Source organism: Euleptes europaea, chromosome 1, assembly GCF_029931775.1.
Source record: "Euleptes europaea isolate rEulEur1 chromosome 1, rEulEur1.hap1, whole genome shotgun sequence".
NCBI lineage: Eukaryota > Metazoa > Chordata > Lepidosauria > Squamata > Sphaerodactylidae > Euleptes > Euleptes europaea.
In genome coordinates, this window is record NC_079312.1 from 130133109 (window position 1) to 130149454 (window position 16346).

Genomic DNA, 16346 nt, shown 5'->3' on the forward strand with positions numbered 1-16346 from the left:
AGGACTGTTCCAAGTCATGGGGGGGGGGGGGCTTTAAAATCTGACCCCTGATGAAGTTGAGTTGGAACTCTTGGTAGCTCGCTGTGACACATTTGCAAGGCATTTTGCGGATCAAGTCACTTGCCTCCACCGTAACAGTCTCGCCTAGTTTTCCAGTTCGATTTTAGGATGTTACCAGGACCCCATCTAATCACAGTTGCTTGGATTGTTTTTTAATTAGTGTGGCCTGAGAGTGTGGATGAATTGCTCAGCCCTTCCCCTCTACTGAAGAAAAACTGGGATATAGATATGTTGTGGTCTACAAAGATCAGGAAGGAACTGGTCTAAATGTTGGCACTTGAGTGTTCATGGCTGGATTTCTAGTGATGAACACCAAGGTGTCTTGGGAAAAGTTGTCGTTATCCATGGGACATTTTCTCTGTCCACAGCTTTGTTGCCAGTGTGTGAAACCCACACTCTTCCTGTCTCACACATTTGAGTCAATGCTTTTTTTCTGTCTCAGTGCTACCATGTATGACTGCATATACACAACTGCATGGATGGAGGGGAAGATATCCATAGAAACTGCAGCAATTCCAGCTTCCCCAAATATCACAATCTTGGAAATGTCTGTTACTGTGTATTTTCACTTTTTGGATCTTGTTAGGATTTCACCATATAGTTGCATGGCTACATACCTAAACGTGTGTGTAGGGAGAGGGTATAGAGCTGTTTGCATACATAGGCCGGCCTTAATATTTAACATAATTTTAGAGAAACTGTTTTTTTAAATCTGTGTTGGAATAGAGAAAAGGCCCGCATACAGAGGCACTTCTGAACTATCTCCTCCCAAAGTTAGCTAGGGCAGATTACTGTACCTGCATAATTTAACTTGTCTATTAATTTACAGATGCTGATATCTGGTCTTGACATATTAACCATTACTCCATTTGGAAAGCCTGTTCACTGTAAAGTGTGATTTTTTTATTATTTAAAAATGTATTAGCTGCCTTTTCCTTACAGAGCTCAAGGCAGCTTACAACATAGATATAATACATAAAAACATAAAAATCACAATTCACAACTACTAGTAAACTTAACCAAGTGCAGTCCTAAATAAAACGATCTTCAACTGCCTCCTAAAGACAGAACGAGAATAGCACAGACTTAATGGTGTCTGCAGCACATTTGGCAAAAAAAAAATTCAGAGGACTTAAATATTGAAGAATTTACTTGTGAATTTGAAACATTTAGAGATCATGCTCAGTATTTTTAAAATACTTTTGACAAGTGTCAAAAGTGTAATTATTCATAGATAATAGATCGATAATTAAGAAGTGCAATTATTCATTAACAATTCAGAGTTAGGTTAACACAATTTATTCCAGGACCAGCTGGAAATATTTATTAAAACAAATAAAATACCAGTGTGAGAAACAACACAACAAGCCGAACCAAAGGCCCTCTTAAACAGTTCTGCCTTATACTGATTCTTCTGATCCTATGGAAGGAGTCAAAAATACTAACCATGGTGTGGTGGAACTCCCCACTTGAACACTTCTCCCTCACAATCAATTTTCCGTTATCATCCCACTCTCAACTTGTAATGAAAATCAGTTACTTCAGAGAAAGAAGGAAGGTTAGTTTTTGTTCCCTTCGTATGTGATTTCTATCCCATTCAGCTTTCTGACTTGGGAGAAAGCCAGCAGAATTATTTCCAAGCAGAACTTTCAAATGATAAGGTTGCTCTCTTGTGGTTACATGTATCAACAGGCCTAATAGATAATATAGGTGTGCCATCTGCTGCTTAGTTGAAGCTATTTAAGGCAGTGGTACTCACTCTGTGGCTTCCAGAAAGCCACGTTCACATTTACCAGCAACCACAAGACCCACATGACTACTTACAGCCCATTCCTGAACCACACCGGCGGCTCGACCCAAAGGCCCTTGGAGTCCGACGAAGGCCTCCGCTGGCGCAAAGGCCCACAACGCTAGCACCTGGAAGGCGCACGCCGGCGTGTGTGGCCCCAGCGCCAGCATGCAGGCCTGGATGCTGGTCCCTGGCCGCCGCCACAGCCCCCTGCCGGGTTGCCGCCTAAGCCCGGCGCAGGCATTCCTCTCAGGAATGCGCTGTTACTGTATGCCCTGTGCAACACTCCACCAAGTGCACACATACAATAATATATGATATAGCAATTAGTATTAGATAGATTAGATAGATAACACAAGAAGCTGCCTTCTACTCAATCCTTGGTCCATCAATGTCAGTATTGTCTACTCAGACTGGCAGCGGCTCTCCAGGGTCTCAGGCAGGGGTCTTTCACATCACCTACTTGCCTGGTCCCTTTAACTGGAGATGCCAGGGATTGAACCTGGGACTTCCTGCATGCCAAGCAGATGCTCTGCCAATGAGCCACAGCCCCTCCCCTCTCTGTAAAGTGCCATCAAGTCACACCTGACTTATGATGACCTTGTAGGGTTTTCACTTATCATCTCTGAGGCCATCAGAGGGATCAGACCCTGACCTCACATCTCCCAGAGGTGCATTTGGTATTTGTGGTGATAGAAAACGGCATCAAGTTGCAACCAATTTATACCAACTTCTCATGAGGCTTTCACAGCAATAGATGAGCAGAGGTGGTTTGCCATTGCCTGTCTGTGTGGCAACCATGGGCTTCCTCGGTGGCTTCCCATTCAAGTACTAACCAGGGCAGACCCTCCTTACCTTCCAAGATCTGACAAGATTAGGTTAGCCAGGGCCATCCAGGCCAGGGCTATTGTAAGGTACAGGTTAAAAAAAAAAATTGCCAGCTGTTTTGAGAGCCAACCTGTGGCTCACAGGCAAGATAAAAATCCAACAAATACATGGTGGATGCCCTTCCAGTTAGTACTTAATGTATTTATGATTGCCTTTTCAGTGAGACTTAGGATTGCCAGGTCCCTCCGCCGCCAGTGGGAGATTTTTGGGGTGGAGCCTGAGGAGGGCGGGGTTTGGGGAGGGACTTCAATGCCATAGAGTCCAATTACCAAAGCAGCCGTTTTCTCCAGGTGAACTGATCTCTATCAGCTGGAGATCAGTTGTAATAGCAGAAGATCTCCAGCTAGTACCTGGAGGTTGTATAAAAAAGTAATACCAAGCTCCAGAATTTTCTATGAAAGCTATATTCTTAACAGTATGTGCAAAAGTGCTAAACAACAATAAAGTGAAGCATCTGATAGTGGAACAGCCTTGTCTGCGCAGAGTAAGATGAAATTTTAATGAATGATCTTTCCACTTCTAGGAGCATTGTCTTTTTGTGAACGAATAGCTGATGAAGCTGCCCTGGTAGGCAGTGAAAACGTTTGGGACATCCGGACCATGTTCCGTTCCTTTCTTCGTCCCATTCCTTTCTTCGTTCCTACACACTACTTCAACCTGAAGCGAAAGGAAAAACGAAAATTACGGACATTATCCGTGATAACTATGCATCTTCCACCTACCTTGCAAGCCTAGTTGCCGCATAGAACATTGTAGCGCATTGCAGCATTTTGTACAGCTATTGTGTGTCTCCTTGACTTGTTGTAATTTATTTGTTGTATATATCTTTAAGTTTCATTTGTCGCTTTATTGTTGTTTAGCACTTTTGCACATACTCACTGTTAAGAATATAGCTTTCATAGAAAATTCTTGAGCTCGGTATTACTTTTTTATACAGCTTATCTACTTATCAGTGCATTTTTTGGTTTAGCACCTGGAGGTTGGCAACCCTAGCTAGACTAGTTCCCAAAGAGACTCCCAATTAACGTGTATCAGTTTCTTTGTAAAGGAAATTAAAAAGTTGCTTAGATGCGCTTGTGTGACTAGTCCGCACGCTGTCGGGCTGAATCCTCCCTTCGACAACCGGGGCTGAGCGGAGGGGAGGAAACGCGCCTTCCCCTCTCCCCATAGGCGTCGGGCCGTTCTTCCTCCCTCCCCTTTCCTAGACAGGGGCGGGTCTTGGGCTCCAGGGGAATCGCCGAGCAAGCCGCGCTCAGCGGAGCTGCGCTCGACAGCAGAATGCGCACCCTGCGCCAACTGCGCGCCAGGACCGCCGCGGGTCTGCGCAGGGCCCGACCCGCCGCGCCACGGAGCCTGGCCCGACTCCGCCCCCTGGCGCCGGAGAAGCAAGCCGCTCTCTACGTCCACGTGAGTCCTCGCCCGCTTGGTAGAGAGAGAAAATCGCGGAAAGCAAGCTTACTTGGGTTTGCGCATGCGCCTTTCAAACTCTTGCGCAGGCGCCGTGAGGCCCGTCGTGCCGTTTAACGGACGGGACGATCCGGAGTGACCCTGAAGTAAAGCTTCTGAGGCTCGGGGCTTCAGTCTGGATTCCTGAAAGTCTAGCAGCTTCGTAGCTAACAGCTAATGCTAATTCGTAGTTAACATTAGCTAATGCTAATTCGTAGTTAACAGCTAATGCTAATTAGCTAATGCTAATTAGCTAATGCTAACTTTGGTGCTTTGGGCATCAACGGTCTACCTCCTTTCTCTGCGGCGTACACCCGAGCCCAAAACCAGGCCACGCCTGCTCAGGGGCTACAGCATCAGCTTGTTTTTCACGCTCTGCGCATGTGCCAGGGGGCGGGGCGAGCGAGGGTGTCAATCCTCTCCCTGCCGGTGCAGAGAACGGCGGGGAAAGCTGCGGGTTCCTAGGGAGAGAAGTGCTAATAGGAAAATCGCACTGACGTCCTCTCCCCTTCTCTCGTAGTGAGCCAATGATGTTAGCTCAGGAGGTAGCCACCGGTGCCCTCATTTTAATCCCTTGAGTTGATCCCTTTGTTCTAGGGTTGCCAAACTCCAGATAGTTTTAAGAAAAAATTGCGCAGGAGTCTCCAAGTACAATTGACCTTCAATTATATATCACACACAGTATTCAGTTCCACGTAGCATACTCTTCAAAGTGTAGCCTGCTGGTTCCCAACCGGGGGTCTGCGGACCCCCAGGGGTCCGCGAGAACTAAATTAAGGTCCGCAAAACAAAGTTATAAACCCATAATAAATTAATATTTTCAATTAAAAGTTCTCTATTATAAAAATATATATTCAGATATTATTCTAAGTTTAATGTTTAACTAACAGTTATATTAAAGTTTATTTTCAAATTATCGGAATTTTTATTTTGAACCTTGGGGTCCCTGCACCGAACAAAAAAGTCCTAGTGGTCCCTGGTCAAAAAAAGGTTGGGAACTCCGGTGTAGCCAAATAGTTAAACTTTGAAGAGTATCCTATGCGGAACTGAATACTGTGTGTGATATATAACTGATTATTTTACAACTGAAAATGGAACTTTAAATGGGGCTGAAGAAAAGAATCTGAAATGGCCGTCCCCCATCTTTTCCCCAAGAAAAAAAGCATCTTTTGGGGAATATTGTACCATTCATGGACTTGTTGAAGATCAATTGAGAGACATATACCCAGAAGATTTCAACACCAATTTGTATTGCAGAGACTGCATCAAACTCACACGTGTATATATTGTATATATTCTCAAAAATCTATGTTTATGTATCCCACTGTGTTCTGTAGATGTTATATGTTTAAACACCAATAAGCATTTTGATACTTTTGTACTTGGAGACTCCTATGCTATTTTTTCTTAACCTACGGTACTAGCACGGAGGTGCCTTCTTTTTGGATTGCAACCTCCAGATAGTAGCTGGAGATCTCTTGCTATTACAACAAATCTCTAGTCAATAGAGATCAGTTCCCCTGGAGAAAATGGCCGTTTTGGCAATTGGACTCTATGGCATTGACGTCCCTTCCCCTCTCCAAACCCCGCCCTCCTCAGGCTCTACCCCAACAATCTCCAGGTAATTCCCAACCTGGAGCGGGCAACCCTACTTCTTTCCCATCTCAGCTGACCCGCTGAGGATTTTTGTTTCTCACTTCAGCCCATGCTGCTTTTATAGCTCAAGCACTCTGGCTAGACGTGCTGGGAGACTGGAGGGAAGACCCTATGGGCTGAGTGAGTGGCAAAGGGTCCGGCCTGATTTGCCAGTAGTTTGCATAGAAAGCAAAAAAGGACTGTGCTTCTTAGCCCTACGCAGTCGTTTGGTAGGAAAGATAGTGATCAGAACTGTAAATGTCTCAGTAACTTATAATGTTATTTCCACAATGAAGCCTGGTCTTAAATGCGATTGTTCTTTGGGGAGATGTATTGGAGTATTGGTATATTGCTGTCTTCTTAGGAGACAAACTGCTTTGATATATGAGGCAGCAATGTCCTGGGATACCTCTCCACCCCACCCACCCCTTTCATGAAAGGAAGAAAGCAGGGTAGACTTCAAAATAGTTGCTTAAACAGGACTCTTTTCTGGGGGCTGCTTTTTTATTACTCTAAAGTCCTTTGTTCTAAATCTGAAAAGGAGATAAAAAGCATTTACCGTTATGGGAAGCAGTGCGTCCAGTCTTCTAGACATTCCATGAAGGGAAATACAGAAAGTGGATTACAAGGTGGAATGGCGGGGGGAGGGGGCACGAGGCAAGAAGGTTGTGTGATCCATTCTTCTGAAAATTATTTAAAAATATGATCAAATTGCGGAAAACATTCAAGCTTGCCGTAGTTTGTCTGCCGACAAGAAAAAACCTTTGATAGCACATCATACCAGTACTCCTTTTTATTTATTTGCTTTCTTTATACTCTGCCTTTCTCCCCATGGGTGCCCAAAATGGCTTACGTTCTTTATCTTCTCAACAACCCTGTGGGGTGTTAGGCTGAGTGTGTGTGACTGGCCTGAGGTCATCCAGCAAGCTTCCATAGCAGAGTGGGGGTTCAAACCTGGGTCTCCCAGATCTTAGACCAACACCAACTGTTTGTATATTCCTCTGGTCTAGATTGAGATTTAAGGTTTTAGCTTTGATTTGAATTCTCAACAGCTGGTGTTACCCTGTTCCTAAAAACTCAAACTGTTTCCTTTTCCCCTGGCTCCCTAAGTTGCTTACTGTAATTTTGAGAATAGTCAAGAATCTTAATATTTAGAATAGGTTGTATAAGGTGCCTTAATTCTAGGCCATAGCAGTTTTTAAAAAAACTCATATCACACACGAACACACATGAAGCTGCCTTATACTGAATCAGACCCTCAGTCAAAGTCAGTATTGTCTACTCAGACTGGCAGTGGCTCTCCAGGGTCTCAGGCAGAGAGGTTTTTCACACCACCGACTCGCCTAATCCCTTTAACTGGACATGCCAGGGATTGAACCTGGAACCTTCTGCATGCCAAGCAGATGCTCTATCACTGAGACACAGCCCCTCCCCAATCATTGCAAATATGTAGCAGGGTCACTCTAAAATCCTTGAATTGACAAATAAAAATCCAATTCTTATACAAAAGGATAGCACTAAATAGTAGAATTTCTGCAGCCTATACAAATTGTTAATATAAGTCTGTGATCGCCATTGTGTTTGCCAATGTGTTTCCTGGTATCTTAATCTGTCTTCCTGCAAAGCATCTCTTCCACAAAGCAAAGAGCCAATCCTGGTTTTCTTCCCCCTCAGTGGATCAGGAGATGCTGCAGAAGGCCCCAGGAGTCCCTTTGAATCTTTAGGGAGTACCTGTTCAAAAGTAGCTTCCTCTGTCGCAAGAATGCTTGGCCTGGGCCCTTACAACATTTTGTGATTGGCTCCAGCCCCGATATTGATGATGTTGTGGTTGGTGATGCCCCGTGGCAGCTGTTTTGTGGAGGTACCCATGGCATGTTTTCAAAATTTGAATACTACCCACAGGCAAATCAGTTCCTCTGATTTAAGCAATGTGACTGTTGTAAGCCCTGCTGACTTCTTTTGTTACAGCCAGCCTTTTATCCATAGTCTGTAAAAACGTAAGTAATAAAAGATTGTAATAATTCATTAACATGTCAGCGTCCTGCTTTGAGTGAAAGAGAACATAAAATAAGAGCAGCTGTTTTGACACTGCAGTCGCTTGAGGATATCGTTAAGGGAGAGTAGGAGTTTAAAGTAGATAAAGAGAGGCCCTGTGTCAGGCACCTTCAAAAGATTACTTCTCTCTGAGAAATTTCTTTGAACAGACTCCAGATGGCATTGTAGGCCAGCATTTTATTCCGAATCCTGAACATTGGTCTCTCATACTCAACTGTCAGTACTCTTTTCAACTATTCCACTTTTGGTTGTCTCTCCTGTTTTGTTTCGTGAAGAGCCAAGCTCTTCATTCATAACATTACTTGGTACTTCTTAGTCATAAGGTTTCAGATTAAAGGTGAGGAATTGCTTCTTTCAATGCTCCCTATGTGAAAACCAAAATCCTGGGCATAGAAACTAGGTCAGAAGAAAGGAATTTGGCCTAGTTTGTTCCGAAACATGTTAGTTTTCCATGTTCAGATAGTTCCCCCCCCCCCCCTGTATGACAGAGCTTTCAAAGATGTGAAGCCTCCTCCTTCTCCACCTACTGCAGTGTGTAGTATGTGATTTTACCTTGTGATATTTTTGGGTGTGTAGATTAGCTTCAGGTGTAGGTTAGCCTGAGCTGGATGGCCCAGGCTAGCCTGATCTCGTCAGATCTCAGAAGTAAAGCAGGGTCAGCCCTGGTTAGTATTTGGATGGGAGGCCACCAAGGAAGACAAGGGTTGCTGTGCAGAGGAAGGCACTGGCAAACCACCTGTTAGTCTCTTGCCATGAAAACCCCAAAAAGGGGTCGCCATAAGTCAGCTGCGACTTGACGGCACTTTACACACACAGAGATTAGCTTCATTATCTGTGTGGCCCTAGAATACCACTTGTGCTGACTTTCTGTGAATTAGGCCTGCCTTGGAATGGCATTATGGATACTGCGATGCACCCCTAATTCAAATAAGAGGTCAGGACCCCTCCAAGCTTTGTACTGGATTTATTTTTAGATTGACAATATCCTGGGGCGTTGTCACAGGAAGTATACAAAACCATCTTGCCTCAAGCAGCACTTCTACCATCTCTCACACCTTCCCTGAGGATAATTCATTTTGGGGATGATGCCTGAACATTATTTTCTGTTTATAAATTTGAAATGTATTACCTCATGACACACTGAATTCTTGAAAAATAAATGGAAGTGCCCTTTAACTACCGGTATGTAATCTGCAGACCAAAACCACATAGTGAGGTAACACATATGGTGTATTTTAAAGCTGTTCCAGAGCTGTAGAAAGCCCCTCAACTTTAAGCCAAACTAGAGATTCAACATCTTATTTACTTACTTTATTTAAATCCAGCCTTTCTCCCCAGTGGGGACCCAAAGTAGCTTGTACTGTTCTCTCCACCTTGTTAGAATCACCTTTATGTTGTGATTTGGGGTATATCCACAGTGTAATATAATATATTTTGCATTTTGAATGTTATCTTTTTTAAAACATGCCAAGTACTATGAAATTGTAAGATAGAATAGGGTACAGATTTAAATAAATAAAATAAAAGGCACGCTGTTCTGCCTTTTCATAGGTTGAGTGTTTGTTGGCCCTCATAGCTGGATGGAAACACTAGAAGACTTTTTTGCTGTTTAAGTAAAATTATTTTTTTTCTTGACCTTCTAGTGGCCTTACTGTGAAAAACGCTGCAGCTATTGCAACTTCAACAAGTACATTCCCCGTAGCATTGATGAGCCAGGAATGAGAGACTGCCTCATTCAGGAGGCCAAAACCTTGATTCAGCTCAGCCAAGTCCAGAGGTTGGTTCAACGCAAAGAGATAAGGACAGTTCTATAAGTTACGATTCATAGCTGGGGATTGGAAGGGTTGGGAATGAATGGCAGGTGGAGTTTTATAACTAAGCCTTTGGCAGTTATTGTGTCAGAACTTACAGGAATGGGGCCAACACATTTAATTCTAAAATTAAATAGGAGTCCAACGGTACCTTAAAGATGTACAAAATATTTTCCTGCATATGCTTTTGTGAGCCAGAGTTTACTTCAACTGACTCATGAAAGCTTATGCTGGAATAAATTTCATAGGTCTTTAAGGTGCCACTGGACTCGTTTAATTTTGCTTTAAGAGACCTTACACAGCTGCTCCACTGGAATGTTTTATAGTAATGCTCTTCACCCTGAAGGCAGCGATTTCAGTGACAACCTATAGGAATCAGAGGAATTTCATGACAAAAAAATTATTCTCTGTGGCAAACCTGGCAAACACCCCAGTGGCTCAACATTGGTTTCCTCATGTGTCTCCTTGTCTCTTACCGTGGCTTTGCAGAATTACTTCAGTATTTTTTGGTGGAGGGACACCAAGCATGGCCAGCCCACTCACAGTTGGTGATGTCCTGGACAGCATCTCTCAATGTGCCCATTTAGCAGAAGGTGCAGAGATCACATTGGAAGCCAACCCCACTTCAGCTGATGCTTCACGCCTTGCAGAGTTCCAGAGAGCTGGTGTCAACCGCCTCTCCATTGGCATACAGGTGAGAAACTCTGTGCCAATAAAATTAAAACTGTATGTTGAAGAAAGCCTAACTTATGCTTAAACTCTTTTACTCAAATTGTAATAAACTTTATTACGTGGAACTGGAAAGCTGAAAGAGACCAAAATGTCATCTAGTGCCACACCTTCTCTCTTGCTTCAACCACCATCTCTCAACTGCAGAATCTTAACTAGACAGGTAGAAAACTGATATATAACATAACATACTACTTACAGGACAAATACCTCAGAATAACTCATGCAAAAAAGCTGGTCTCATGCAGCTGGTGAAGGTAAAACTATCCCAGCCACAAATGTGGGAAGATTCCTCCTTGGTGAATCTGTAATCTTGCCATATCCATTTTTTTAATCTAAATTTGACAAGAGGGGAAGCCCTGAAAGAAAGGGAGACTGTAAAGTAGCATGTTGTGTTCTGAGGCCCTGACTTGTCTGTCTTAACCCACTTGTTTCTTAATCTTACAGCCGACACTACCCACTTTCAGACTTTCCTTTCAAGCTATGGGGAATAGAAAATTGTTGGTACAGTAGGAAAATAAAGGCACTTAGTTCTTTTACACAAGCCCAGAGCTGATTCTCATATTCAAGGGGTGGTATTATACCTTAGGCTGGAGGAAGTTCCACCAGTCTAAGGAGCTAGGCTTCAAACTTGGCTTTATGCATGGTATAATGCAGGCCATGTTTATATGCAGAGGAACACGTCTGTTCAGAGTGCTGGTTCTCACATGTAAAGCCCTATACAGCTAGGACCTGGGAATTTAAAAGATTAACTCCACCCATATAGTACTGTATAGATGCTGTCTTCATTGTCACAGGCCCTACGTTTTGATTCCTGCCCTTCAAAGGTGCGGAGGCCATGAAGATAGGGCTTTTTTCAGCTGTCATCTCCTGACTATGGAACTCCATTCCTCTGTGCCTGGTGTCATCTCTGGATCTTTTTTCAGCACCTTAAGTGCCCTTAAGTCTTTGCAACTGGATGGCTGGACAATGGCCACTTTTTTTAGCTATTCCATAGATACCCTACCCAATTTATGCCTTTCCCCAAGACTCTTACTTTCCTATTATTCCTCTTAAAAGGGAGCCATACATTCTCTTTTTTTTCTCCCACACAGTCCCTTAATGATGCAGACCTGAAGCTCCTTGGAAGGAACCACACAGCATCCGAGGCCTTGAGAACTTTAGAAGAAGCCAAGAGACTCTTTCCAGGCCATACATCTGTTGACCTCATCTTTGGTCTCCCGGGTCAGACAGTTACCTCATGGGTCCAGAATTTGCAGAGGTTGCTCTCCGTGTGTGATGACCATCTCTCTCTCTACCAGCTGACCCTGGAGAGGGGTACCTCTCTCTTCAAACAGGTCTACCATGGTTACCTGCCCACGCCAGATGTGGATGTAGTAGCAGAGATGTATGAGTGTGCACGGCACATTCTGCAGGATTCAGGTTTTCGTCAGTATGAGGTCTCCAGTTTTGCTAGAAATGTAAGTCTTTTCCTGTTCTGTGTAGCCTAAGTAAAGAGGAAGAAGCTAAAGCAATTAAGTAGTTCATGATGCTAAAATTGGGGGGGGGGTATTATGAATGTAAAGCAGGGGTACCCAACATGGTTTTTAGAAAGTGGATGGGCCAGGTGGGGCATTTGCCCAGCAGGGCCACTGGAGATCAGATTGGCTAAGGCAGATTAAAATAATGTTGTTTCAGTGGTTTATTCTCTCTCGCTCTTCTTTCTCAGTTTTTAAAATTACCCCTCTTCTCACCTGTACTTCGGCTTCCTCTGTGTGGCTCAGCCTTCCATGGCAGCCATTTTTCTTTGCGCCCACCACCCTGTGTCAAAATTCCAAAATTCCACAAGCTCTAAAAGGCTGGGAACCTCTGGTATAAACAATGTTGTCTTAATACACTGGAACCCTGAGAGTACCCTAACAAGAAGTGAGCATGTTTGATGGAGGCCTAGCTGGTAGCGGAAGACAGAGTGAGTAAGGAGACAAGAAACACCAGGTTCTCATCTAAGAGTGGGTGAGGATGCTTCTCCCAGAAAAAGGAAGGCTTAGCTTTAAACAATTTTGGACCAAGTGAGCTGCTCAGTGTCCTTAGGAATCAGTTACTGAAGGCTGCCCAGTGTCTGGTAATACTTGCATTCAGAACAGTCTCTTAGAGGCTTATGTTCTTATGTTTTTCCCCCCCTCCAGGGAGCACTTAGTGCACATAACCTGTCCTACTGGCAAGGCAGTCAATATATTGGGCTTGGACCAGGTAAGTATGCATGGGGAGATAATACAGACCAAGTGCTGTATTGTCAGAACAGCTTCCTAGGTTGGGTTCCCTGAAGTACTTTGCAGATAAACAGGAGGAGTTTGGGAACGATGTTGCAAGCCATCTCTGAGCAATTAACTACTGCTGGTTAGCCATACAATGATTATTTTTCATGCCTATTTTATCTAGAGATGAGGGATAAATCACAGTGATTACTGCCTCTGTCCTAGGAGCCCATGGGAGGTTTGTGCCATGGGGAGATGGCAAAACCCATAAAGAGGCCAGGATACAGACCCTGGAGCCAGATATATGGATGAAGGAGGTGCGGGCCTTTGGTCATGGGACCCGAAAGCGGACTGCACTGAGTAAACTGGACAGGTAAGCCTAACAGGGAAGTGCTTCAAGGTTGGGTTTCTCATATATTTTCCATATACTTCCATGGTGTTTTTGAAAGCTAGAATGTTAGTGGATAACCTGGGAAAATCTTCACTTCAAATTTTTGCTTTGCTATAAACTCGGTAGTTGCCTTAGGCCTGCCACAACTGCTGAGCCAAAGCCTCTCCTCTGATATGTGGGTTTATAATACTGGTAGGCACTGTTTTGTGGAGGTTTTGGTCCTGCCTCAAAGGTAGGTTTCAGAGAATGGTGCTGGGGGATTGCTGTTGGCCCCCTGGCGTCTGGTCTACAAAGTCCCGCAAGTTCCATCTTGTCCTCCATGCTTTTTAACATGAACACACATGAAGCTGCCTTATACTGAATCAGACCTTGTGTCCATCAGAGTCAGTATTGTCTACTCAGACTGGCAGCGGCTCTCCAGGGTCTCAGGCAGAGGTCTTTCACATCACCTACTTGCCTGGTCCCTTTAACTGGAGATGCCAGGGATTGAACCTGGGACCTTCTGCATGCCAAGCAGAGGCTCTACCACTGAGCTATAGTCCCTCCCCTATGTGAAGCCGCTAGGAGAGGTCATCCAGAGATTTGGGCTGAGCTGCCACAGATATGCAGACGCCACTCATCTATCTCATGCTTCTAGCAGATCCCAGGGAATTATGGAACTGTGAACAGGGGTTGGGAGGCAGTTTCGGGATGGATGAAGGATAAAAACTGAAACTTAATCTGAGCAAAGCGGAGGTGCTTATTAGTATAGGGACGGTTTGATTTAGGAATGGGTTGTCTCCTGTTCTGGATGGGGGTTGACTTACCTGAAAAAAACAGGTGCTGCTCAGCCTGGGCCTCCTGTTGGATAAAGAGGTGAAAGTGATGGCCAGGGGCACCTTTCACCAGCTTTGGATGGTGAGCCTGCTGTAGTCGTTCCTGGGTAGGAAAGATCTTGCCCTGGTAACATCTGGATTAGATTACTGCAATGCTGTCTACATGGAGCTGCCCTTGAAGACAGTCCAAAAGCTACAGTTGGTACAAAATGCTGCCTGTTGGCTTCCGGGCCCAATTTAATGGTGCTTGTATTGACCGTTAAAGCCCTATTCAGCTTGGGGTCAGCATACCTTAAGGACTGCCTATATCTGTTCCCATATGAACCTATCTGACTATTCCGATCATCTCCAGTGTCCCTGCTTCAGATGCCCAGACCATCTGAAGCTAGATGGGTGGCAGCCCAAGAAATGGCCTTCTTGATCATGGCACCAAACTTCAGAACTCCCTCTTCAGGAAGATTCTTCTGTGTACCTCTGTAGTTGTCTTTTGCTGGCCTTTCTTGGTTTGCATTCTCTCACTAACTCTTATAAGCCCTCTTCCCTATTTGTGTGTTTATAGGTATTTATATATATTTGTTTTATATATAAAATATTTGTATTTTAAATGTTATGTTTGAAAGAGCCAACGTGGTGTAGTAGTTAAGAGCGGCGGACTCTAATCTGGAGAACCAGGTTTGATTCCCTACTCCTCCACAAGCATCCTGCTGGGTGATCTTGGGCTAGTCACAGTTCTCTCAGAACTCTCTCAGCCTCACCTACCTCACAAGGTGCCTGTTGGGTGGGGGAGGCAATTGTAAGCCGCTTTGAGACTCCTTACGATAGAGAAAAGTGGGGTATAAAAGCCCGTTCTTTTTCATCTTCTTCGTCTTCAATATTCACCACCTTTGAAATCCTGAGTTGGGTTTGAATGGCAGCATATAAATGTTTTAAATAAATAATACCAGCCTACCTTGCAAGGTTAGCTGTTGTAATGATTACTGGAAAAAAGTATGTGGAATGCTTTGAACATTCTAGCGCACTTCAATACATGCCAAGTACATTGATATTATTGTGAAATCTCATTACTGCATGTGTCTTCCTGTAAAAGAAAGCCTCTTGGGATATTTTGGTGAAAATGTACCCAGCCAGATTTCTAAACGACTGTTCTTATGTTACTGGAGAGTTCTAGGCACTTTGTCTTGTGTTGCTTTTATAGATTAGAAGAGGTTCTGATGCTTGGACTCCGTATGGATGTAGGAATTTCACATCAGGTAAGATTCTACTATGATCTCCATATCCTTCCCCCCCCCCACCCCCACAACCTCAGAAATAAATTCATTGTTCAGCTGCTGCTGAAAATAGCAGCCCTGTGTCATATCCTATCCCCCATTCCCTGTAATGTTTAGTCAGACTTATCCTTGTTGTTTCTCTACCTAAATAGCAGCCAGTTATGTGCAGTGGGGAAATGAAATAGGTAAACCTGAGTAAACAACTCCAGACTGCTGTAAATTCTCAAAATACCAAGAGGCAGTGTTGACAACAGGATTTTCTGCTTACAGCACTGGCTTCAGTTTGCCCCCACTTTCAGTCTGTGGAATGTGTTTGGGGAATCAGAGGAAGTAAAAGAGTTGGAAGAGCAAGACTTGCTGATTCTAGACGACAGGTAAGGGCCACCCGTTGTGTCTCGGGGAAGCATAGTGGTTGTTTGTTGGGCAAGATTAATCCATGTCATTTGTGGGGGGGAATCAATGGTTTCTGCAGGGGCCTCAGGTGTTCTTGGAAAGGTCTGGCTGCGCTGGATACTCTACTGCTGACGCTTCTTAGCCAACTTCAGCAAGCTTGGGCAGAAAAAGAAGAAACATCAGGTGGGACCTGAAGCCTATACATTGCTGTCTGCAAACTGGCAACAGTGCAGAAGGGAAAGAGAATGCTCTGAGCTGGAGGCTGAAGAGTGTGTTTGAACATTGCTTGCAATCTTGGCAGTTTTTCAGGTGCAACACTGAATTCAGAGAAACATGCTAGTTATTAAATGAAGTTGGTGAGCCGATAGTGCTTGCATATCATCGGATATAGAAGTTGAAGAATTGTTTGCCTCTTGTTACCAATGTGTAAGATTGTTTGGTTTTGAGGCCTTTGTGCCTTGTGCAGGAAATAAATGAAGTGTGAAATATTTTCAGGCTACATAGTGAATAGATTAAATGTGAACTGGTTTTCATTAACAAAGGATTCTCCTTTATGACTGCATAATAAAGAAGTATTTTTGTGTCAGGAATTTATCATGAAAATAAAAGATTTGAACACTGTATCCACTTTTTCCAAGATTTGAACACTGTATCCCCAGCATGGGGTAGTGGTTAAGAGCAGTGGTTAGGAACGGTGGACTCTAATCTGGAGAACCAGGATTGTTTCCCCACTCCTACACATGAGGCCATCTAGGTGACCTTGGGCTAGTCACAGCTCTCTTAGAGCTCTCTCAGCCCCATCTACCTCACAGGGTATCTGTTGTGAGGAGGG

The 16346-nt window shown here is 44.0% G+C and overlaps 1 protein-coding gene across 1 annotated transcript; it reads left to right on the forward strand.

The window, feature by feature from the left end:
• Positions 1 to 4015: 4015 nt before the first annotated feature.
• Positions 4016 to 15716, forward strand: RSAD1 (radical S-adenosyl methionine domain containing 1). The gene is made up of 9 exons (XM_056861914.1): positions 4016 to 4144; positions 9517 to 9650; positions 10174 to 10378; positions 11508 to 11873; positions 12579 to 12642; positions 12873 to 13020; positions 15049 to 15103; positions 15392 to 15495; positions 15594 to 15716. The coding sequence occupies exons 1-9, from the start codon at positions 4016 to 4018 to the stop codon at positions 15706 to 15708; spliced, it is 1320 nt and encodes a 439-aa protein (XP_056717892.1). The 3' UTR covers positions 15709 to 15716.
• Positions 15717 to 16346: the final 630 nt, after the last annotated feature.

What these genes read in the sequence shown, in the direction of transcription:
- RSAD1 (XM_056861914.1), top strand. Translation starts at nt 4,016, where the DNA reads ATGCGCACCCTGCGCCAACTGCGCGCCAGGACCGCCGCGGGTCTGCGC. An exon ending in CAGCTCAGCCAAGTCCAGAG is followed by an intron (nt 9,651 to 10,173) that starts GTTGGTTCAACG and finishes GTGGCTTTGCAG; the next exon opens with AATTACTTCAGTATTTTTTG. An exon ending in GCACTGAGTAAACTGGACAG is followed by an intron (nt 13,021 to 15,048) that starts GTAAGCCTAACA and finishes TTGCTTTTATAG; the next exon opens with ATTAGAAGAGGTTCTGATGC.